Raw genomic sequence first — 25,665 nt, 5'->3', positions numbered from 1 at the left:
ATAAAGCCATAGAAAGAGGTGGAAAGTATGGTGAGATAAAGTCATAGAAAGAGATGGAAAGTATGGTGAGATAAAGCCATAGAAAGAGATGGAAAGTATGGTGAGATAAAGCCATAGAAAGAGATGGTATGGTGAGATAAAGCTATAGAAAGGGATGGAAAGTATGGTGAGATAAAGCCATAGAAAGAGATGATATGGTGAGATAAAGCCATAGAAAGAGATGGTATGGTGAGATAAAGCCATAGAAAGAGATGGTATGGTGAGATAAAGCCATAGAAAGAAATGGTATGGTGAGATAAAGCCATAGAAAGAGATGGAAAGTATGGTGAGATAAAGCCATAGAAAGAGATGGTATGGTGAGATAAAGCCATTGAAAGAGATGGTCTGGTGAGATAAAGCCATAGAAAGAGATGGTATGGTGAGATAAAGCTATAGAAAGAGATGGTACGGTGAGATAAAGCCATAGAAAGAGATGGTATGGTGAGATAAAGCCATAGAAAGAGATGGAAAGTATGGTGAGATAAAGCCATAGAAAGAGATGATATGGTGAGATAAAGCTATAGAAAGAGATGGTCTGGTGAGATAAAGCCATAGAAAGATATGGTATGGTGAGATAAAGCCATAGAAAGAGATGGTATGGTGAGATAAAGCCATAGAAAGAGATGGTATTGTGAGATAAAGCCATAGAAAGAGATGGAAAGTATGGTGAGATAAAGCCATAGAAAGAGATGGTATGGTGAGATAAAGCCATAGAAAGGGATGGAAAGTATGGTGAGATAAAGCCATAGAAAGAGATGATATGGTGAGATAAAGCTATAGAAAGAGATGGTCTGGTGAGATAAAGCCATAGAAAGAGATGGTATGGTGAGATAAAGCCATAGAAAGAGATGGTATGGTGAGATAAAGCCATAGAAAGAGATGGTATTGTGAGATAAAGCCATAGAAAGAGATGGTATGGTGAGATAAAGCCATAGAAAGAGATGGTATGGTGAGATAAAGCCATAGAAAGAGATGGTATGGTGAGATAAAGCCATAGAAAGAGATGGTATGGTGAGATAAAGCCATAGAACGAGATGGTATGGTGAGATAAAGCCATAGAAAGAGATGGAAAGTATGGTGAGATAAAGCCATAGAAAGAGATGGTATGGTGAGATAAAGCCATAGAAAGAGATGGTATGGTGAGATAAAGCCATAGAAGGAAATGGTATGGTGAGATAAAGCCATAGAAAGAGATGGAAAGTATGGTGAGATAAAGCCATAGAAAGAGATGGTATGGTGAGATAAAGCCATAGAAAGAGGTGGAAAGTATGGTGAGATAAAGTCATAGAAAGAGATGGAAAGTATGGTGAGATAAAGCCATAGAAAGAGATGGTATGGTGAGATAAAGCCATAGAAAGGGATGGAAAGTATGGTGTGATAAAGCCATAGAAAGAGATGATATGGTGAGATAAAGCCATAGAAAGAGATGGTCTGGTGAGATAAAGCCATAGAAAGATATGGTATGGTGAGATAAAACCATAGAAAGATATGGTATGGTGAGATAAAGCCATAGAAAGAGATGGTATGGTGAGATAAAGCCATAGAAAGAGATGGTATCGTGAGATAAAGCCATAGAAAGAGATGGTATGGTGAGATAAAGCCATAGAAAGAGATGGTATGGTGAGATAAAGCCATAGAAAGAGATGGTATGGTGAGATAAAGCCATAGAAAGAGATGGTATGGTGAGATAAAGCCATTGAAAGAGATGGTCTGGTGAGATAAAGCCATAGAAAGAGATGGTATGGTGAGATAAAGCCATAGAAAGAGATGGTACGGTGAGATAAAGCCATAGAAAGAGATGGTATGGTGAGATAAAGCCATAGAAAGAGATGGAAAGTATGGTGAGATAAAGCCATAGAAAGAGATGGTATGGTGAGATAAAGCCATAGAAAGAGGTGGAAAGTATGGTGAGATAAAGTCATAGAAAGAGATGGAAAGTATGGTGAGATAAAGCCATAGAAAGAGATGGAAAGTATGGTGAGATAAAGCCATAGAAAGAGATGGTATGGTGAGATAAAGCTATAGAAAGGGATGGAAAGTATGGTGAGATAAAGCCATAGAAAGAGATGATATGGTGAGATAAAGCCATAGAAAGAGATGGTATGGTGAGATAAAGCCATAGAAAGAGATGGTACGGTGAGATAAAGCCATAGAAAGAGATGGTATGGTGAGATAAAGCCATAGAAAGAGATGGTATGGTGAGATAAAGCCATAGAAAGAGATGGTATGGTGAGATAAAGCCATAGAAGGAAATGGTATGGTGAGATAAAGCCATAGAAAGAGATGGAAAGTATGGTGAGATAAAGCCATAGAAAGAGATGGTATGGTGAGATAAAGCCATTGAAAGAGATGGTCTGGTGAGATAAAGCCATAGAAAGAGATGGTATGGTGAGATAAAGCTATAGAAAGAGATGGTACGGTGAGATAAAGCCATAGAAAGAGCTGGAAAGTATGGTGAGATAAAGCCATAGAAAGAGATGGAAGTATGGTGAGATAAAGCCATAGAAAGAGATGGTATGGTGAGATAAAACCATAGAAAGAGCTGGAAAGTATGGTGAGATAAAGCCATAGAAAGAGCTGGAAAGTATGGTGAGATAAAGCCATAGAAAGAGATGGAAAGTATGGTGAGATAAAGCCATAGAAAGAAATGGTATGGTGAGATAAAGTCATAGAAAGAGATGGAAAGTATGGTGAGATAAAGCCATAGAAAGAGATGGTATGGTGAGATAAAGCCATAGAAAGAGATGGAAAGTATGGTGAGATAAAGCCATAGAAAGTGATGGAAAGTATGGTGAGATAAAGCCATAGAAAGAGATGGTATGGTGAGATAAAGCCATAGAAAGAGATGGTATGGTGAGATAAAGCCATAGAAAGAGATGGTATGGTGAGATAAAGCCATAGAAAGAGATGGTATGGTGAGATAAAGCCATAGAAAGGATGGAAAGTATGGTGAGATAAAGCCATAGAAAGAGATGATATGGTGAGATAAAGCCATAGAAAGAGATGGTATTGTGAGATAAAGCCATAGAAAGAGATGGTATGGTGAGATAAAGCCATAGAAAGAGATGGTATGGTGAGATAAAGCCATAGAAAGAGATGGTATGGTGAGATAAAGCCATAGAAAGAGATGGTATGGTGAGATAAAGCCATAGAAAGAGATGGTATGGTGAGATAAAGCCATAGAAAGAGATGGTATGGTGAGATAAAGCCATAGAAAGAGATGGTATGGTGAGATAAAGCCATAGAAAGAGATGGTATGGTGAGATAAAGCCATTGAAAGAGATGGTCTGGTGAGATAAAGCCATAGAAAGAGATGGTCTGGTGAGATAAAGCCATAGAAAGAGATGGTATGGTGAGATAAAGCCATAGAAAGAGATGGTATGGTGAGATAAAGCCATAGAAAGAGATGGTATGGTGAGATAAAGCCATAGAAAGAGATGGTATGGTGAGATAAAGCCATAGAAAGAGATGGTATGGTGAGATAAAGCCATAGAAAGGAAATGGTATGGTGAGATAAAGCCATAGAAAGAGATGGAAAGTATGGTGAGATAAAGCCATAGAAAGAGATGGTATGGTGAGATAAAGCCATTGAAAGAGATGGTCTGGTGAGATAAAGCCATAGAAAGAGATGGTATGGTGAGATAAAGCTATAGAAAGAGATGGTACGGTGAGATAAAGCCATAGAAAGAGATGGTATGGTGAGATAAAGCCATAGAAAGAGATGGAAAGTATGGTGAGATAAAGCCATAGAAAGAGATGGTATGGTGAGATAAAGCCATAGAAAGGGATGGAAAGTATGGTGTGATAAAGCCATAGAAAGAGATGATATGGTGAGATAAAGCCATAGAAAGAGATGGTCTGGTGAGATAAAACCATAGAAAGATATGGTATGGTGAGATAAAGCCATAGAAAGAGATGGTATGGTGAGATAAAGCCATAGAAAGAGATGGGATCGTGAGATAAAGCCATAGAAAGAGATGGTATGGTGAGATAAAGCCATAGAAAGAGATGGTATGGTGAGATAAAGCCATAGAAAGAGATGGTATGGTGAGATAAAGCCATAGAAAGAGATGGTATGGTGAGATAAAGCCATTGAAAGAGATGGTCTGGTGAGATAAAGCCATAGAAAGAGATGGTATGGTGAGATAAAGCCATAGAAAGAGATGGTACGGTGAGATAAAGCCATAGAAAGAGATGGTATGGTGAGATAAAGCCATAGAAAGAGATGGAAAGTATGGTGAGATAAAGCCATAGAAAGAGATGGTATGGTGAGATAAAGCCATAGAAAGAGGTGGAAAGTATGGTGAGATAAAGTCATAGAAAGAGATGGAAAGTATGGTGAGATAAAGCCATAGAAAGAGATGGAAAGTATGGTGAGATAAAGCCATAGAAAGAGATGGTATGGTGAGATAAAGCTATAGAAAGGGATGGAAAGTATGGTGAGATAAAGCCATAGAAAGAGATGATATGGTGAGATAAAGCCATAGAAAGAGATGGTATGGTGAGATAAAGCCATAGAAAGAGATGGTATGGTGAGATAAAGCCATAGAAAGAAATGGTATGGTGAGATAAAGCCATAGAAAGAGATGGAAAGTATGGTGAGATAAAGCCATAGAAAGAGATGGTATGGTGAGATAAAGCCATTGAAAGAGATGGTCTGGTGAGATAAAGCCATAGAAAGAGATGGTATGGTGAGATAAAGCTATAGAAAGAGATGGTACGGTGAGATAAAGCCATAGAAAGAGATGGTATGGTGAGATAAAGCCATAGAAAGAGATGGAAAGTATGGTGAGATAAAGCCATAGAAAGAGATGGTATGGTGAGATAAAGCCATAGAAAGGGATGGAAAGTATGGTGAGATAAAGCCATAGAAAGAGATTATATGGTGAGATAAAGCTATAGAAAGAGATGGTCTGGTGAGATAAAGCCATAGAAAGATATGGTATGGTGAGATAAAGCCATAGAAAGAGATGGTATGGTGAGATAAAGCCATAGAAAGAGATGGTATTGTGAGATAAAGCCATAGAAAGAGATGGAAAGTATGGTGAGATAAAGCCATAGAAAGAGATGGTATGGTGAGATAAAGCCATAGAAAGGGATGGAAAGTATGGTGAGATAAAGCCATAGAAAGAGATGATATGGTGAGATAAAGCTATAGAAAGAGATGGTCTGGTGAGATAAAGCCATAGAAAGAGATGGTATGGTGAGATAAAGCCATAGAAAGAGATGGTATGGTGAGATAAAGCCATAGAAAGAGATGGTATTGTGAGATAAAGCCATAGAAAGAGATGGTATGGTGAGATAAAGCCATAGAAAGAGATGGTATGGTGAGATAAAGCCATAGAAAGAGATGGTATGGTGAGATAAAGCCATAGAAAGAGATGGTATGGTGAGATAAAGCCATAGAACGAGATGGTATGGTGAGATAAAGCCATAGAAAGAGATGGAAAGTATGGTGAGATAAAGCCATAGAAAGAGATGGTATGGTGAGATAAAGCCATAGAAAGAGATGGTATGGTGAGATAAAGCCATAGAAGGAAATGGTATGGTGAGATAAAGCCATAGAAAGAGATGGAAAGTATGGTGAGATAAAGCCATAGAAAGAGATGGTATGGTGAGATAAAGCCATAGAAAGAGGTGGAAAGTATGGTGAGATAAAGTCATAGAAAGAGATGGAAAGTATGGTGAGATAAAGCCATAGAAAGAGATGGAAAGTATGGTGAGATAAAGCCATAGAAAGAGATGGAAAGTATGGTGAGATAAAGCCATAGAAAGAGAGATGGAGGTTCAATGAAAGAGTGAAAGAGTTACGTAGAGACAGAGAAAGATGGAAAGTATAGGAGTAAAGAAAAGAGGAGGAAATAAAAGAGAGGAGGAAAGAAAAGAGAGGAGGAAATAAAAGAGAGGGGGAAAGAAAAGAGAGGGGGGAAGAAAAGAGAGGGGGAAAGAAAAGAAAGGAAAGAAAAGAGAAGAAGAAAGAAAAGATAAGGGAAATAAAAGAGAGGGGGAAAGAAAAGAGAGGAGGAAAGAAAAGATAAGGGAAAGAAAAGAGAGGAGGAAAGAAAAGAGAGGGGGAAAGAAAAGAGAGGGGGAAAGAAAAGAGAGGAGGAAAGAAAAGATAAGGGAAAGAAAAGAGAGGAAGAAAGAAAAGAGAGGGGGAAAGAAAAGAGAGGAGGAAAGAAAAGATAAGGGAAAGAAAAGAGAGGGGGAAAGAAAAGAGAGGGGGAAAGAAAAGAGAGGAGGAAAGAAAAGATAAGGGAAATAAAAGATAAGGGAAAGAAAAGAGAGGAAGAAAGAAAAGAGAGGGGGAAAGAAAAGAGAGGAGGAAAGAAAAGATAAGGGAAAGAAAAGAGAGGGGGAAAGAAAAGAGAGGGGGAAAGAAAAGAGAGGAGGAAAGAAAAGATAAGGGAAAGAAATAAAATAGAGGGGGAAAGAAAAGAGAGGGGGAAAGAAAAGAGAGGAGGAAAGAAAAGAGAGGGGGAAAGAAAAGAGAGGGGGAAAGAAAAGAGAGGGGAAAGAAAAGAGAGGGGGAAAGAAAAGAGAGGGGGAAAGAAAAGATAAGGGAAAGAAAATAGAGGGGGAAAGAAAAGAGAGGAGGAAAGAAAAGAGAGGGGGAAAGAAAAGAGAGGGGGAAAGAAAAGAGAGGAGGAAAGAAAAGAGAGGGGGAAAGAAAAGAGGGGGGAAAGAAAAGAGAGGGGGAAAGAAAAGATAAAGGGAAAGAAAAGAGAGGGGGAAAGAAAATAGAGGGGGAAAGAAAAGAGAGGGGGAAAGAAAAGAGAGGGGAAAGAAAAGAGAGGGGGAAAGAAAAGATAAGGGAAGGAAAAGAGAGGGGGAAAGAAAAGAGAGCGGGAAAGAAAAGAGAGGGGGAAAGAAAAGAGAGAGGGGGAAAGAAAAGAGAGGAGGAAAGAAAAGAGAGGGGGAAAGAAAAGAGAGGGGGAAAGAAAAGAGAGGGGAAAGAAAAGATAAGGGAAGGAAAAGAGAGGGGGAAAGAAAAGAGAGCGGGAAAGAAAAGAGAGGGGGAAAGAAAAGAGAGGGGAAAGAAAAGAGAGGGGGAAAGAAAAGAGAGGGGAAAAGAAAAGAGAGGGGTAAAGAAAAGAGAGGGGGAAAGAAAAGAGAGGAGGAAAGAAAAGATAAGGGAAAGAAAAGAGAGGGGGAAAGAAAAGATAAGGGAAGGAAAAGAGAGGGGAAAGAAAAGAGAGGGGGAAAGAAAGAGAGGGGGAAAGAAAAGAGAGGAGGAAAGAAAAGAGAGGGGGAAAGAAAAGAGGGGGAAAGAAAAGAGAGGGGGAAAGAAAAGAGAGGGGGAAAGAAAAGAGAGGGGGAAAGAAAATAGAGGGGGAAAGAAAATAGAGGGGGAAAGAAAAGAGAGGGGGAAAGAAAAGAGAGGGGGAAAGAAAAGATAAGGGAAGGAAAAGAGAGGGGGAAAGAAAAGAGGGGGAAAGAAAAGAGAGGGGGAAAGAAAAGAGAGGGGGAAAGAAAGAGAGGGGGAAAGAAAAGAGAGGGGAAAAAAATAGAAAAGAGAGGGGTAAAGAAAAGAGAAAGGGGGAAAGAAAAGAGAGGAGGAAAGAAAAGATAAGGGAAAGAAAAGAGAGGGGAAAGAAAAGATAAGGGAAGGAAAAGAGAGGGGGAAAGAAAAGAGAGGGGAAAGAAAAGAGAGGGGGAAAGAAAAGAGAGGAGGAAAGAAAAGAGAGGGGGAAAGAAAAGAGAGGGGGAAAGAAAAGAGAGGGGGAAAGAAAAGAGAGGGGGAAAGAAAAGAGAGGAGGAAAGAAAAGAGAGGGGGAAAGAAAAGAGAGGGGGAAAGAAAAGAGAGGGGGAAAGTAATCGATTGAGCGTAAGGAGAGACATGCGCCACAAAAGGGGCCAGGTTGCGATGTGATGATGTAATGGTTTTGGCCCTCAGCCAATCAGACTGCGTGGGCCTCCCTCGCTATGCTGAAGTCATCATTGGTGATGTCACCACTGACTCTTTAGCAAGCAACGAATGAAACGTACCCCCCAAAAATGTAAAGGGACGCAAACCATACCACGCCTCCTAACGTAACCACAACAGTCCACCTGGGCCAACAGCCAGACACTCAGTCATCATGGAAACCAGTGGTAAACACAGGGAGAAACAGTCGGATCCCCAGAATCTAACACGGATCACATCATCACGACAGCGAGCTTGGCCTGAGCTACAGAGGAACACGTTGTCTGACTTCAACAGGCCATGTGACATGGTCTCTTCCCTTCCTTACTCAATGTACTCTACTAGGCAGTACTATGCAGTAATCAACTGTAGTGTACTACTCAACTGTACTGTACTATGCTGTAATTAACTGGACTGTACTATGCTGAAATCAACTGTACTGTACTATGCTGTAATCACCTGTACTGTACTACTCAACTAGACTGTACTACTCAACTGTAGTGTACTATGCTGTTATCAACTGTATTGTACTATGCTACAATCAACTGGACTGTACTACCTAACTGTACTGTACTCTGCTTTAATAAATTAGACTGTACTACTCAACTGTTCTGTACTACTCAACTGTTCTGTACTACTCAACTGTGCTGTACTATGCTGTAATCAACTGGACTGGACTACTCGACTGGACTGTACTATGCTGTAATCAACTGGACTGTACTACTCAACTGGACTTTACTACTCAACTGGACTGTACTATGCTGTAATCAACTAGACTGTACTACTAAACTGGACTGTACTACTCAACTGGACTGTACTATCCTGTAATCAACTAGACTGTACTACTAAACTGGACTGTACTATGCTGTAATCAACTGGACTGTACTACTCAACTGGACTGTACTACTCAACTGGACTGTACTATGCTGTAATCAACTGGACTGTACTACTCAACTGGACTGTACTATGCCGTAATCAACTGGACTGTACTATGCTCTAAACAACTAGACTGTACTACTCAACTGGACTGTACTACTCAACTGGACTGCACTACTCAACTGTACTGTACTATGCTGTAATCACCTGTACTGTACTACTAAACTAGACTGTACTACTCAACTGTAGTGTACTATGCTGTAATCAACTGTACTGTACTACTCAACTGTAGTGTACTATGCTGTAATCAACTGTACTGTACTACTCAACTGTAGTGTACTATGCTGTAATCAACTGTACTGTACTACTCAACTGTACTGTACTACTCAACTGTAGTGTACTATGCTGTAATCAACTGGACTGTACTACTCAACTGTACTGTACTACTCAATTGTACTGTACTATGCTGTGAACAACTAGACTGTACTACTCAACTGTACTGTACTATGCTGTGAACAACTAGACTGTACTACTCAACTGTACTGTACTATGCTGTGAACAACTAGACTGTACTACTCAACTGTACTGTACTATGCTGTGAACAACTAGACTGTACTATGCTGCAATCAACTAGACTGTACTACTCAACTGTACTGTACTATACTGTAATCAACTAGACTGTACTACTCAACTGTACTGTACTATGCTGTGAACAACTAGACTGTACTACTCAACTGTATTGTACTATGCTGTGAACAACTAGACTGTACTATGCTGTAATCAACTAGACGGTACTATAATGTAATCAACTAGACTGTACTATAATGTAATCAACTAGACTGTACTATAATGTAATCAACTAGACTGTACTATAATGTAAACAACTAGGCTGTACTATAATGTAAACAACTAGACTGTACTATAATGTAAACAACTAGACTGTATTATAATGTAAACAACTAGACTGTACTATGCTGTAATCAACTGGACTGTACTATGCTGTAATCAACTGGACTGTACTACTCAACTGTACTGTACTATGCTGTAATCAACTGTACTGTACTACTCAACTGGACTGTACTATGCTGTAATCAACTGGACTGTACTATGCTGTAATCACCTGTACTGTACTACTCAACTAGAATGTACTATGCTGTAATCACCTGTACTGTACTACTCAACTAGACTGTACTACTCAACTGTAGTGTACTATGCTGTAATCAACTGTATTGTACTATGCTGTAATCAACTAGACTGTACTATAATGTAATCAACTAGACTGTACTATAATGTAAACAACTAGACTGTACTATAATGTAATCAACTAGACTGTACTATAATGTAAACAACTGGACTGTACTATGATGTAAAAAACTAGACTGTACTACTCAACTGTACTCTACTATGCTGTAATCAACTGGACTGTACTACTCAACTGTACTGTACTACTCAACTGTACTGTACTATGCTGTAAACAACTGGACTGTACTACTCAACTGTACTGTACTATGCTGTAAACAACTGTACTGTACTACTCAACTGGACCATACTATGCTGTAATCAACTGTACTGTACTATGCTGTAATCACCTGTACTGTACTACTCAACTAGACTGTACTACTCAACTGTAGTGTACTATGCTGTAATCAACTGTACTGTACTACTCAACTGTAGTGTACTACTCAACTGTAGTGTACTATGCTGTGAACAACTAGACTGTACTACTCAACTGTACTGTACTATGCTGTAATCACCTGTACTGTACTACTCAACTAGACTGTACTGCCCAACTGTACTGTACTATGCTGTAATCACCTGTACTGTACTACTCAACTAGACTGTACTACTCAACTGTACTGTGCTATGCTGTTATCAACTGTATTGTACTATGCTGTAATCAACTAGACTGTACTATAATGTAATCAACTAGATTGTACTATAATGTAAACAACTAGATTGTACTATAATGTAAACAACTGGACTGTACTATGCTGTAAACAACTGGACTGTACTATGCTGTAATCAACTGTACTGTACTACTCAACTGTACTGTACTATGCTGTAAACAACTGTATTGTACTATGCTGTAATCAACTAGACTGTACTATAATGTAATCAACTAGATTGTACTATAATGTAAACAACTAGATTGTACTATAATGTAAACAACTGGACTGTACTATGATGTAAAAAACTAGACTGTACTACTCAACTGTACTCTACTATGCTGTAATCAACTGGACTGCACTACTCAACTGTACTGTACTACTCAACTGTACTGTACTATGCTGTAAACAACTGGACTGTACTACTCAACTGTACTGTACTATGCTGTAAACAACTGGACTGTACTATGCTGTAATCAACTAGACTGTACTACTCAACTGTACTCTACTATGCTGTAATCACCTGTACTGTACTACTCAACTAGACTGTACTTCTCAACTGTACTGTGCTATGCTGTTATCAACTGTATTGTACTATGCTGTAATCAACTAGACTGTACTATAATGTAATCAACTAGATTGTACTATAATGTAAACAACTAGATTGTACTATAATGTAAACAACTGGACTGTACTATGCTGTAAACAACTGGACTGTACTATGCTGTAATCAACTGTACTGTACTACTCAACTGTACTGTACTATGCTGTAAACAACTGGACTGTACTATGCTGTAATCAACTAGACTGTACTACTCAACTGTACTGTACTATGCTGTAAACAACTGGACTGTACTATGCTGTAATCAACTAGACTGTACTACTCAACGGTACTGTACTATGCTGTAAATAACTGTACTGTACTATGCTGTAAACAACTGGACTGTACTACTCAACTGTACTGTACTATGCTGTAAACAACTGTACTGTACTATGCTGTAATCAACTAGACTGTACTACTCAACTGTACTGTACTATGCTGTAATCAACTAGACTGTACTACTCAACTGTACTGTACTATGCTGTAAACAACTGGACTGTACTACTTTTTAACTGTACTGTACTATGCTGTAATCAACTGGACTGTACTATGCTGTAATCAACTGGACTGTACTATGCTGTAATCAACTGGACTGTACTACTCAACTGGACTGTACTATGCTGTAATCAACTGTACTGTACTATGCTGTAATCAACTGTACTGTACTACTCAACTGTACTGTACTATGCTGTAATCAACTGGACTGTACTATGCTGTAATCAACTGGACTGTACTATGCTGTAATCAACTGGACTGTACTACTCAACTGGACTGTACTATGCTGTAATCAACTGTACTGTACTATGCTGTAATCAACTGGACTGTACTACTCAACTGTACTGTACTATGCTGTAATCAACTAGACTGTACTACTCAACTGGACTGTACTATGCTGTAATCAACTGGACTGTACTATGCTGTAATCAACTGGACTGTACTATGCTGTAATCAACTGGACTGTACTATGCTGTAATCAACTGGACTGTACTATGATGTAATCAACTGGACTGTACTATGCTGTAATCAACTGGACTGTACTATGCTGTAATCAACTGGACTGTACTATGCTGTAATCAACTAGACTGTACTATGCTGTAATCAACTGTACTACTCAACTGGACTGTACTATGATGTAATCAACTGGACTGTACTATGCTGTAATCAACTGTACTACTCAACTGGACTGTACTATGATGTAATCAACTGGACTGTACTATGATGTAATCAACTGGACTGTATGATTCTGTTTTGTGCTGTAACTTACTCTAACTCTTCTAAAGAACTTCTGAAACTCTAGGAATGTGTCCCAAATGATACCTTATTCCCTATATAGTGCACTATGTTTGACCAGAGCCCTGTACTCTTAGAAAAAAGGGTTCCAAAAGGGTTATTCGGCTGTCCCCATAGGAGAACCCTTTTTGGTGCTATCTAGAACCTAAAAGGCTTCAAAGAACTCTTGTTGGTTCTTGGTAGAACCCTTTTGATTCCAAGTATAACCCTTTTATTGTTCCATGTAAAACCATTGTGGGTTCCATGTAGAACTCTGTGGAAACCCAAAACTGTTCTACCTGGAACCGACAAGAGTTCTTCAAAGCCTTTTAGGTTATAGATAGCACCTTTTTTTCAACGTGTATGGGCCCAGACCAATGGGAATAGACCTCTAGCAGCAGTTTCTACAGGATGTGAAATAGACCTCTAGCAGCAGTGTCTACAGGATCTGAAATAGACCTCTAGCAGCAGTGTCTACAGGATCTGAAATAGACCTCTAGCAGCAGTGTCTACAGGATCTGAAATAGACCTCTGACAGCAGTGTCTACAGGATCTGAAATAGACCTCTGACAGCAGTGTCTACAGGATCTGAAATAGACCTCTAGCAGCAGTGTCTACATGATCTGAAATAGACCTCTGACAGCAGTGTCTACAGGATCTGAAATAGACCTCTAGCAGCAGTGTCTACATGATCTGAAATAGACCTCAAGCAGCAGTGTCTACAGGATCTGAAATAGACCTCTAGCAGCAGTGTCTACGGGATCTGAAATAGACCTCTAGCAGCAGTGTCTACAGGATCTGAAATAGACCTCTAGCAGCAGTGTCTACAGGATCTGAAATAGACCTCTAGCAGCAGTGTCTACAGGATCTGAAATAGACCTCTAGCAGCAGTGTCTACAGGATCTGAAATAGACCTCTAGCAGCAGTGTCTACAGGATCTGAAATAGACCTCTAGCAGCAGTGTCTACAGGATCTGAAATAGACCTCTAGCAGCAGTGTCTACAGGATCTGAAATAGACCTCTAGCAGCAGTGTCTACATGATCTGAAACGTAGATTCAGAATTGATCAATGAATGTCACCGATTGGCCAGAGGAGTGACGTAAGAGTTCATCAAGGTTTGTTATACGGTATCAATAACATACCATCTGTCCAGCACATGGAATGACTAGACAATTCAACTCTCTTCCTCACACACAACAGATCAAATCTAGCTACCTTTATCTCTAGTTAGTACATTGATTTGAATGTTTAAATGTTTAATTTGTCCTTTATTTAGTTAGTAACTGTATGTGTGACAGGTTCTAGAAAGCAGGACCAGATGTCAGGAGTTGAGAGGAAAGGCAGAGTCATGCCTAATCTCCCTGTTCTGCCGTGTGATAACCACAGCCATGTTACCACACCACCTTCCCCTCTCTCATCTCCCTCTCCACCTCTCTCTCTCATTCATAAAGGCCTAATAAAGGAGACTGTCTGGGGAATGACAGCCAGCTCCAGACAGAACAAGTGATGGTTACACAGCAGAGGGGGAGAGAGGTACAAGGAGGGAGGGAGGGGGAGAGAACAGAGAGAGAGAGAGAGAGAGAGAGAGAGAGAGAGAGAGAGAGAGAGAGAGAGAGAGAGAGGACGCAGGTGGCAGTAACATGATGAAGAGATGAGAAAGAAAATCTGTGTGTTTTTGCGTGTGTTTGTTTGTTTGTGTGTGTGTGTGTTTGTGTCAATCTTTGTCTCTGTGTATTTACCCTGAGTGTGTGAGCATGGAGGGGGCCTGGGTGATGACTGAGTTGGACTGGGCAGAGGGCAGTGCTTGTTGGCCAGCCATGTTGCAGCTTAGACCCCTCATACCACCATGGGGCGGTGGTTGGTGTTGGGAGTGGAGCTGTGCCTGGGGCTGACTGGCACATGATGATCCATTCTGAGGGAGATTCTGAGTCTAGAGGACAGAGAAGAGGGAGAGGAGACCAGATATAATATGTATTCTGTTTTTGTTGTTTGAATAAATACACACTTTTACGTAACATTTTACATCTTGGAGTGTGTGGCATTGCGTGTGTGTGTTGTGGGTCTGTGGCATAGTGTGTGTGTGTGTGTGTGTGTGTGTGTGTGTGTGTGTGTGTGTGTGTGTGTGTGTGTGTGTGTGTGTGTGTGTGTGTGTGTGTGTGTGTGTGTGTGTGTGTGTGTGTGTGTGTGTGTGTGTGTGTGTGTGTGTGTGTGTGTGTGTGTGTGTGTGTGTGTGTGTGTGCGTGCGTGTGTGTACGTGTGAGTGAGTGAGTGTCTGTCAGTTGTTTTTCAGTCTGTCTGGCTGCTTACCATGCCGAGAATGTGATCGCCTGGTGTTTGTTACCTGCTCAAACATCTAAACCAGTCTGTCTGTCTGTCTATCTGACTCTTCCTCACACTCACCTGTCACTCAAATACTTCCCTGTTAGACAAAATCCTTACCTGCCAGATCTGTCAATCAAAATATCTGCAAGACATGTCAATCAAAATACCTGCCAGATCTGTCAATCACAATACCTTCCAGACCTATCAATCAATATACCTGCCAGACCTGTCAATCAAAATACCTGCCAGACCTGTCAATCAAAATACCTACTAACCTGGTGAAGGTCTCCTATTTGTTTGTCTGTTCCATTTGCTATTTTCATACGAGAGCCTAGAAACCTAGCATGCAATGCTATCAGTGTGCTGTCTACTGTGTTGGCTCAATGTGGTAGTACAGTGAATATTGTCATGATAAATGACACTTTCGTAATTCAAGTTTCCTCCGTTTGCTGTATACGTCTGAGGATCATAAGAAATGTTGTTTTTTGCATCTGACCTGTTTGTTGTTCTGCTCCTCCTGTGCCTGGCAGAACTCTTGTTCGATCTCATTGAAGAGACCCACCTCCTCACAGTTACGCAGGAAACGGGTCGGCGTTGGGGTCTGGTCTGATCACACACAGCACAGAGAGAGAAAACAGACATTAAGCATCAAACAGATATCATAACAACCATGATATTACTATAGCCTATATCAGAGTGCACAGAGAGGTTTTGGTGACTGCATAGACAGATATAAACCAGCATCTCCTACAGCATACAGCTAGCATGGTTTCAACATCACTACAACTATGTTCAACCTGCTTAGTGTAGCATGTCCCTAGCTGCTGATCTTGGGTCACTTTTGCATCTTCCCCACTAATGGTTAAGGTTCGGATTGGGGAAGGGGATAAGATCAGTCTGACTGCATCTCTCCATTGTAGTCTAAACTATCAGGGTTGAAAGGTCACAAGGTCAGCAGTCAAGAGTCACAGGCTCAGCAATCCTTTGTTTTGACAGAAGATTTCCTCCAGGAGGCCTGAGTGTTTACATGCCCCTTCAGGAGAGACCCCGACTGTTGGGGTCAAACGTCAACAGAGCTGTTAAAACCCAGACAGAGAGCAGTTGCCGCGGTAACAGACTGATAGGATCGAGAGTGTTTTTTTCTGAGGCTGAGCCTTGGCCACCAGTGCTCTAATTTTTTCATCAACCACTGAGGAGAGGTCACACACGCACGCACACACACACACACAGACACGCGCGCGCGCGCGCATACGAGTGCTCATACACACACACACACACAACACTGCCGGCCCGCTCATTAGGCAGGATTAGGTGGTAGCAGATTGACGAGGGCGTCATTTTCTGAATTAAACTGACCAAGACACACCTCCAACAACACATACAACCTCACATCATTCTGCCCCTAAACAATGACCATTTCTCTCAACCAGTGGCATATGGGATTTTTAGCTGCCTCCACTACCATAGAATTTAGTGTCCCCTGTTTTCACACACTTTCGTCAAAGGTGGGGGCGCAAAATATTTAGCTTGTCCATTCCCAGCATGCCTCACCAGGATGCTGTTGGAGAGACGCATCGCTGCGGTACTCCACCAATGTTCCGTCAAAAAATGATCTCACATAAATAATATTTTTTTGGGGGGTGTTTTACAAATGATAGGTTTACCACATAAATGGGCATTCATAAAATGACATTTTTGGACGTCTTTTTTTGGTGCTTTGATTTCCACATCCACGGATATCTGTTTTTGGTCCGCTCCGGACTAAATCTGAACCAATCATAGATGGTGTCCGGTCTGGACCAGCTTTGATTTGCCCCCAACATAGACGTCTATAAATTATGTATTTTCAACTTTGATTCAGAACCAAAAATGAGCCTGATTTCAACATCCGGAAAATAAGTATTTTAAACTTGAATTCAGAACCAAAAATGAACCTAATTTCAATGTCCAGAAAATACGTATTTTTCAATGTCCGGAAAATAAGCATTTTCAAAGTCCTAGAAAATATGTATTTTACATTTCAGGAAAATACATATTTTCACCTTTCATCCAGAAACTAAATTGAATTTAAAAATATGTATTTTAACATCATTTTGCTTACTTGGACTATTCTAGTTTTATGGGGGGGCAGCATTTTTTGGTCTCTCCTAGGTCCGGACGCAGACACAACAGAACCAGACAACACTAAGATTGAGTGACAGATAGTCTGTCAGAGAGGTGAAGGGGGCATGAATGGGGAAGGGAGGGAGGAGAGAGGGGGAGGTATAAAGCTGATAAGGAGACTCGTATTCCACAGGACAGAAGGGAAAATAAATATTGTCATAAGACAAGAGCGACCCATCAGACACTAAGAAAACCTGACAGACTGAGAACATTAGTTAAACAAATAAAGAACTCTAGGTAATAAGTTAATAAGGGCAAAACAGGAACAGAGAAAGAGAAAAAAAGAGGGTGAGAAATTGAGACAGAAATTGAGACAGAAAGGGGAAAAGAGTGTGAAAACAGGGGACACTAAATTCTACAGTAGTGGAGGCAGTGGCGTACCGCAGTTTAAACAGAATAGAAATAATCACCATTACAAAGCTAATGTCCTCTCTATGCTGTCTATAAATGTTATTGTCACCTGCGAGGGGATCAGTCTTGATGGAGGAGAACTTGAGGGTCATTTCATGCTTGTGTCTGTGGATCATCAGGTGATCTTCTGTTTGGAACCGCTGTATGGGGCGAATAGAGAGCTCAACTTAGCATGCTCACATTGATTTATGGAATAATTCATAAAATGGCATGATTTATAAAATCTTTATAACGGTGAAATCAAATATTAGATATCAAATCATCATGTGGTGAGGGGATTCTTTACTAGAGGTACACACACACACACACACACACACACACACACACACACACACACACACACACACACACACACACACACACACACACACACACACACACACACACACACACACACACACACACACACACACACACACAGACACAGACACACACACACAGACACAGACACTGACCTGTGAGCAGCCAGGAGTGCTGCATCCATAGGGCCGGTCCTGTTCATCATTCATCTCCATTACAAACCTACAGTCAGAGAGACCAGAGGAGAGACAAACCTACAGTCAGAGAGAGACAAACCTACAGTCAGAGAGAGACAAATCTACAGTCAGAGAGACCAGAGAAGAGACAAACCTACAGTCAGAGAGACCAGAGAAGAGACAAACCTACATTCAGAGAGACCAGAGAAGAGACAAACCTACATTCAGAGAGACCAGAGAAGAGACAAACCTACAGTCAGAGAGACCAGAGAAGAGACAAACCTACAGTCAGAGAGACCAGAGAAGAGACAAACCTACAGTCAGAGAGACCAGAGGAAAGACAAACCTACAGTCAGATAGACCAGAGGAGAGACACACCTACAGTCAGAGAGACCAGAGAAGAGACAAACCTACAGTCAGAGAGACCAGAGAAGAGACAAACCTACAGTCAGAGAGACCAGAGAAGAGACAAACCTACAGTCAGAGAGACCAGAGGAGAGACAAACCTACAGTCAGATAGACCAGAGGAGAGACACACCTACAGTCAGAGAGAGACAAACCTACAGTCAGAGAGACCAGAGAAGAGACAAACCTACAGTCAGAGAGACCAGAGAAGAGACAAACCTACAGTCAGAGAGACAACAGGAGACAAATCTACAGTCAGAGAGACCAGAGGAGAGACAAACCTACAGTCAGAGAGACAAGAGGAGAGACAAACCTACAGTCAGATAGACCAAAGGAGACACAACCTACAGTCAGAGAGGCCAAAGAAGAGACAAACCTACAGTCAGAGAGAGAGGAAACCTACAGTCAGAGAGACCAGAGAAGAGACAAACCTACAGTCAGAGAGACCAGAGAAGAGACAAACCTACAGTCAGAGAGAGACAAACCTACAGTCAGAGAGACCAGAGAAGAGACAAACCTACAGTCAGAGAGGCCAAAGGAGAGACAAACCTACAGTCAGAGAGACCAGAGGAGAGACAAACCTACAGTCAGATAGACAACAGGAGACAAATCTACAGTCAGAGAGACCAGAGGAGAGACAAACCTACAGTCAGAGAGACAAGAGGAGAGACAAACCTACAGTCAGAGAGAGACAAACCTACAGTCAGAGAGACCAGAGGAGAGACAAACCGACAGTCAGAGAGACAAGAGGAGAGACAAACCTACAGTCAGAGAGACAAGAGGAGAGACAAACCGACAGTCAGAGAGACAAGAGGAGAGACAAACCTACAGTCAGAGAGACCAGAGGAGAGACAAGCCGACAGTCAGAGAGACAAGAGGAGAGACAAACCTACAGTCAGAGAGACAAGAGGAGAGACAAACCTACAGTCAGAGAGACCAAAGGAGAGACAAACCTACAGTCAGAGAAAGACAAACCTACATTCAGAGAGACCAGAGAAGAGACAAACATACAGTCAGAGAGACCAGAGGAGAGACAAACCTACAGTCAGAGAGACCAGAGGAGAGACAAACCTACAGTCAGAGAGACCAGAGGAGAGACAAACCTACAGTCAGAGAGACAAGAGGAGAGACAAACCTACAGTCAGATAGACCAGAGGAGAGACAAACCTACAGTCAGAGAGAGACAAACCTACAGTCAGAGAGACCAGAGAAGAGACAAACCTACAGTCAGAGAGACCAGAGAAGAGACAAACCTACAGTCAGATAGACCAGAGAAGAGACAAACCTACAGTCAGAGAGACCAGAGAAGAGACAAATCTACAGTCAGATAGACCAGAGGAGAGACACACCTACAGTCAGAGAGACAAACCTACAGTCAGAGAGACCAGAGAAGAGACAAACCTACAGTCAGAGAGACCAGAGAAGAGACAAACCTACAGTCAGAGAGACAACAGGAGACAAACCTACAGTCAGAGAGACAACAGGAGAGACAAACCTACAGTCAGAGAGACCAGAGGAGAGACAAGCCGACAGTCAGAGAGACAAGAGGAGAGACAAACCTACAGTCAGAGAGACAAGAGGAGAGACAAATCTACAGTCAGAGAGACAAACCGACAGTCAGAGAGACAAGAGGAGAGACAAATCTACAGTCAGAGAGACAAGAGGAGAGACAAACCTACAGTCTGAGAGACCAGAGGAGAGACAAACCTACAGTCAGAGAAAGACAAACCTACATTCAGAGAGACCAGAGAAGAGACAAACATACAGTCAGAGAGACCAGAGGAGAGACAAACCTACAGTCAGAGAGACCAGAGGAGAGACAAACCTACAGTCAGAGAGACCAGAGGAGAGACAAACCTACAGTCAGAGAGACAACAGGAGAGACAAACCTACAGTCAGAGAGACAACAGGAGAGACAAACCTACAGTCAGAGAGACCAGAGAAGAGACAAACCTACAGTCAGATAGACCAGAGAAGAGACAAACCTACAGTCAGAGAGACCAGAGAAGAGACAAATCTACAGTCAGATAGACCAGAGGAGAGACACACCTACAGTCAGAGAGAGACAAACCTACAGTCAGAGAGACCAGAGAAGAGACAAACCTACAGTCAGAGAGACCAGAGAAGAGACAAACCTACAGTCAGAGAGACAACAGGAGACAAACCTACAGTCAGAGAGACAACAGGAGAGACAAACCTACAGTCAGAGAGACCAGAGGAGAAACAAGCCGACAGTCAGAGAGACAAGAGGAGAGACAAACCTACAGTCAGAGAGACAGAGGAGAGACAAATCTACAGTCAGAGAGACAAACCTACAGTCAGAGAGACAAGAGGAGAGACAAATCTACAGTCAGAGAGACAAGAGGAGAGACAAACCTACAGTCTGAGAGACCAGAGGAGAGACAAACCGACAGTCAGAGAGACAACAGGAGACAAACCTACAGTCAGAGAGACAACAGGAGAGACAAACCTACAGTCAGAGAGACCAGAGGAGAGACAAACCTACAGTCAGAGAAAGACAAACCTACATTCAGAGAGACCAGAGAAGAGACAAACATACAGTCAGAGAGACCAGAGGAGAGACAAACCTACAGTCAGAGAGACCAGAGGAGAGACAAACCTACAGTCAGAGAGACCAGAGGAGAGACAAACCTACAGTCAGAGAGACAAGAGGAGAGACAAACCTACAGTCAGATAGACCAGAGGAGAGACAAACCTACAGTCAGAGAGAGACAAACCTACAGTCAGAGAGACCAAGAAGAGACAAACCTACAGTCAGAGAGACCAGAGAAGAGACAAACCTACAGTCAGAGAGACAACAGGAGACAAACCTACAGTCAGAGAGACAACAGGAGAGACAAACCTACAGTCAGAGAGACCAGAGAAGAGACAAACCTACAGTCAGAGAGACCAGAGAAGAGACAAATCTACAGTCAGATAGACCAGAGGAGAGACACACCTACAGTCAGAGAGAGACAAACCTACAGTCAGAGAGACCAGAGAAGAGACAAACCTACAGTCAGAGAGACCAGAGAAGAGACAAACCTACAGTCAGAGAGACAACAGGAGACAAACCTACAGTCAGAGAGACAACAGGAGAGACAAACCTACAGTCAGAGAGACCAGAGGAGAGACAAATCTACAGTCAGAGAGACAAGAGGAGAGACAAACCTACAGTCTGAGAGACCAGAGGAGAGACAAACCGACAGTCAGAGAGACAACAGGAGACAAACCTACAGTCAGAGAGACAACAGGAGAGACAAACCTACAGTCAGAGAGACCAGAGGAGAGACAAGCCGACAGTCAGAGAGACAAGAGAGACAAACCTACAGTCAGAGAGACAAGAGGAGAGACAAATCTACAGTCAGAGAGACAAACCGACAGTCAGAGAGACAAGAGGAGAGACAAACCTACAGTCAGAGAGAGACAAATCTACAGTCAGAGAGACCAGAGAAGAGACAAACCTACAGTCAGAGAGACCAGAGAAGAGACAAACCTACATTCAGAGAGACCAGAGAAGAGACAAACCTACATTCAGAGAGACCAGAGAAGAGACAAACCTACAGTCAGAGAGACCAGAGAAGAGACAAACCTACAGTCAGAGAGACCAGAGAAGAGACAAACCTACAGTCAGAGAGACCAGAGGAAAGACAAACCTACAGTCAGATAGACCAGAGGAGAGACACACCTACAGTCAGAGAGACCAGAGAAGAGACAAACCTACAGTCAGAGAGACCAGAGAAGAGACAAACCTACAGTCAGAGAGACCAGAGAAGAGACAAACCTACAGTCAGAGAGACCAGAGGAGAGACAAACCTACAGTCAGATAGACCAGAGGAGAGACACACCTACAGTCAGAGAGAGACAAACCTACAGTCAGAGAGACCAGAGAAGAGACAAACCTACAGTCAGAGAGACCAGAGAAGAGACAAACCTACAGTCAGAGAGACAACAGGAGACAAATCTACAGTCAGAGAGACCAGAGGAGAGACAAACCTACAGTCAGAGAGACAAGAGGAGAGACAAACCTACAGTCAGATAGACCAAAGGAGAGACACACCTACAGTCAGAGAGGCCAAAGAAGAGACAAACCTACAGTCAGAGAGAGACAAACCTACAGTCAGAGAGACCAGAGAAGAGACAAACCTACAGTCAGAGAGACCAGAGAAGAGACAAACCTACAGTCAGAGAGAGACAAACCTACAGTCAGAGAGACCAGAGAAGAGACAAACCTACAGTCAGAGAGGCCAAAGGAGAGACAAACCTACAGTCAGAGAGACCAGAGGAGAGACAAACCTACAGTCAGATAGACAACAGGAGACAAATCTACAGTCAGAGAGACCAGAGGAGAGACAAACCTACAGTCAGAGAGACAAGAGGAGAGACAAACCTACAGTCAGAGGAGAGACAAACCTACAGTCAGAGAGACCAGAGGAGAGACAAGCCGACAGTCAGAGAGACAAGAGGAGAGACAAACCTACAGTCAGAGAGACAAGAGGAGAGACAAACCGACAGTCAGAGAGACAAGAGGAGAGACAAACCTACAGTCAGAGAGACCAGAGGAGAGACAAGCCGACAGTCAGAGAGACAAGAGGAGAGACAAACCTACAGTCAGAGAGACAAGAGGAGAGACAAACCTACAGTCAGAGAGACCAAAGGAGAGACAAACCTACAGTCAGAGAAAGACAAACCTACATTCAGAGAGACCAGAGAAGAGACAAACATACAGTCAGAGAGACCAGAGGAGAGACAAACCTACAGTCAGAGAGACCAGAGGAGAGACAAACCTACAGTCAGAGAGACCAGAGGAGAGACAAACCTACAGTCAGAGAGACAAGAGGAGAGACAAACCTACAGTCAGATAGACCAGAGGAGAGACAAACCTACAGTCAGAGAGAGACAAACCTACAGTCAGAGAGACCAGAGAAGAGACAAACCTACAGTCAGAGAGACCAGAGAAGAGACAAACCTACAGTCAGATAGACCAGAGAAGAGACAAACCTACAGTCAGAGAGACCAGAGAAGAGACAAATCTACAGTCAGATAGACCAGAGGAGAGACACACCTACAGTCAGAGAGAGACAAACCTACAGTCAGAGAGACCAGAGAAGAGACAAACCTACAGTCAGAGAGACCAGAGAAGAGACAAACCTACAGTCAGAGAGACAACAGGAGACAAACCTACAGTCAGAGAGACAACAGGAGAGACAAACCTACAGTCAGAGAGACCAGAGGAGAGACAAGCCGACAGTCAGAGAGACAAGAGGAGAGACAAACCTACAGTCAGAGAGACAAGAGGAGAGACAAATCTACAGTCAGAGAGACAAACCGACAGTCAGAGAGACAAGAGGAGAGACAAATCTACAGTCAGAGAGACAAGAGGAGAGACAAACCTACAGTCTGAGAGACCAGAGGAGAGACAAACCTACAGTCAGAGAAAGACAAACCTACATTCAGAGAGACCAGAGAAGAGACAAACATACAGTCAGAGAGACCAGAGGAGAGACAAACCTACAGTCAGAGAGACCAGAGGAGAGACAAACCTACAGTCAGAGAGACCAGAGGAGAGACAAACCTACAGTCAGAGAGACAACAGGAGAGACAAACCTACAGTCAGAGAGACAACAGGAGAGACAAACCTACAGTCAGAGAGACCAGAGAAGAGACAAACCTACAGTCAGATAGACCAGAGAAGAGACAAACCTACAGTCAGAGAGACCAGAGAAGAGACAAATCTACAGTCAGATAGACCAGAGGAGAGACACACCTACAGTCAGAGAGAGACAAACCTACAGTCAGAGAGACCAGAGAAGAGACAAACCTACAGTCAGAGAGACCAGAGAAGAGACAAACCTACAGTCAGAGAGACAACAGGAGACAAACCTACAGTCAGAGAGACAACAGGAGAGACAAACCTACAGTCAGAGAGACCAGAGGAGAAACAAGCCGACAGTCAGAGAGACAAGAGGAGAGACAAACCTACAGTCAGAGAGACAAGAGGAGAGACAAACTACAGTCAGAGAGACAAACCGACAGTCAGAGAGACAAGAGGAGAGACAAATCTACAGTCAGAGAGACAAGAGGAGAGACAAACCTACAGTCTGAGAGACCAGAGGAGAGACAAACCGACAGTCAGAGAGACAACAGGAGACAAACCTACAGTCAGAGAGACAACAGGAGAGACAAACCTACAGTCAGAGAGACCAGAGGAGAGACAAACCTACAGTCAGAGAAAGACAAACCTACATTCAGAGAGACCAGAGAAGAGACAAACATACAGTCAGAGAGACCAGAGGAGAGACAAACCTACAGTCAGAGAGACCAGAGGAGAGACAAACCTACAGTCAGAGAGACCAGAGGAGAGACAAACCTACAGTCAGAGAGACAAGAGGAGAGACAAACCTACAGTCAGATAGACCAGAGGAGAGACAAACCTACAGTCAGAGAGAGACAAACCTACAGTCAGAGAGACCAGAGAAGAGACAAACCTACAGTCAGAGAGACCAGAGAAGAGACAAACCTACAGTCAGAGAGACAACAGGAGACAAACCTACAGTCAGAGAGACAACAGGAGAGACAAACCTACAGTCAGAGAGACCAGAGAAGAGACAAACCTACAGTCAGAGAGACCAGAGAAGAGACAAATCTACAGTCAGATAGACCAGAGGAGAGACACACCTACAGTCAGAGAGAGACAAACCTACAGTCAGAGAGACCAGAGAAGAGACAAACCTACAGTCAGAGAGACCAGAGAAGAGACAAACCTACAGTCAGAGAGACAACAGGAGACAAACCTACAGTCAGAGAGACAACAGGAGAGACAAACCTACAGTCAGAGAGACCAGAGGAGAGACAAATCTACAGTCAGAGAGACAAGAGGAGAGACAAACCTACAGTCTGAGAGACCAGAGGAGAGACAAACCGACAGTCAGAGAGACAACAGGAGACAAACCTACAGTCAGAGAGACAACAGGAGAGACAAACCTACAGTCAGAGAGACCAGAGGAGAGACAAGCCGACAGTCAGAGAGACAAGAGAGACAAACCTACAGTCAGAGAGACAAGAGGAGAGACAAATCTACAGTCAGAGAGACAAACCGACAGTCAGAGAGACAAGAGGAGAGACAAACCTACAGTCAGAGAGAGACAAATCTACAGTCAGAGAGACCAGAGAAGAGACAAACCTACAGTCAGAGAGACCAGAGGAGAGACAAACCTACAGTCAGAGAGACAACAGGAGAGACAAACCTACAGTCAGAGAGACAACAGGAGAGACAAACCTACAGTCAGAGAGACCAGAGAAGAGACAAA

General features: G+C 42.5%; 1 protein-coding gene across 1 annotated transcript; it reads right to left on the bottom strand.

Moving 5' to 3' along the window:
- Positions 1 to 14,313: 14,313 nt before the first annotated feature.
- LOC124043085 (cyclic AMP-responsive element-binding protein 5-like) lies at positions 14,314 to 18,019 on the bottom strand. Its single transcript, XM_046361256.1, has 4 exons — positions 17,930 to 18,019; positions 17,524 to 17,614; positions 15,397 to 15,506; positions 14,314 to 14,508 (listed from the first exon to the last, which is right to left on the bottom strand). The coding sequence occupies exons 1-4, from the start codon at positions 17,987 to 17,989 to the stop codon at positions 14,314 to 14,316; spliced, it is 456 nt and encodes a 151-aa protein (XP_046217212.1). The 5' UTR covers positions 17,990 to 18,019.
- Between the last annotated feature and the right edge of the window lie 7,646 nt (positions 18,020 to 25,665).

This window comes from Oncorhynchus gorbuscha, linkage group LG09 (assembly GCF_021184085.1).
Source record: "Oncorhynchus gorbuscha isolate QuinsamMale2020 ecotype Even-year linkage group LG09, OgorEven_v1.0, whole genome shotgun sequence".
In the NCBI taxonomy this organism is placed as follows: Eukaryota; Metazoa; Chordata; class Actinopteri; order Salmoniformes; family Salmonidae; genus Oncorhynchus; species Oncorhynchus gorbuscha.
Note: the sequence above shows the minus strand (reverse complement) of the source record. Positions and strands in the feature narration are given on the sequence as shown.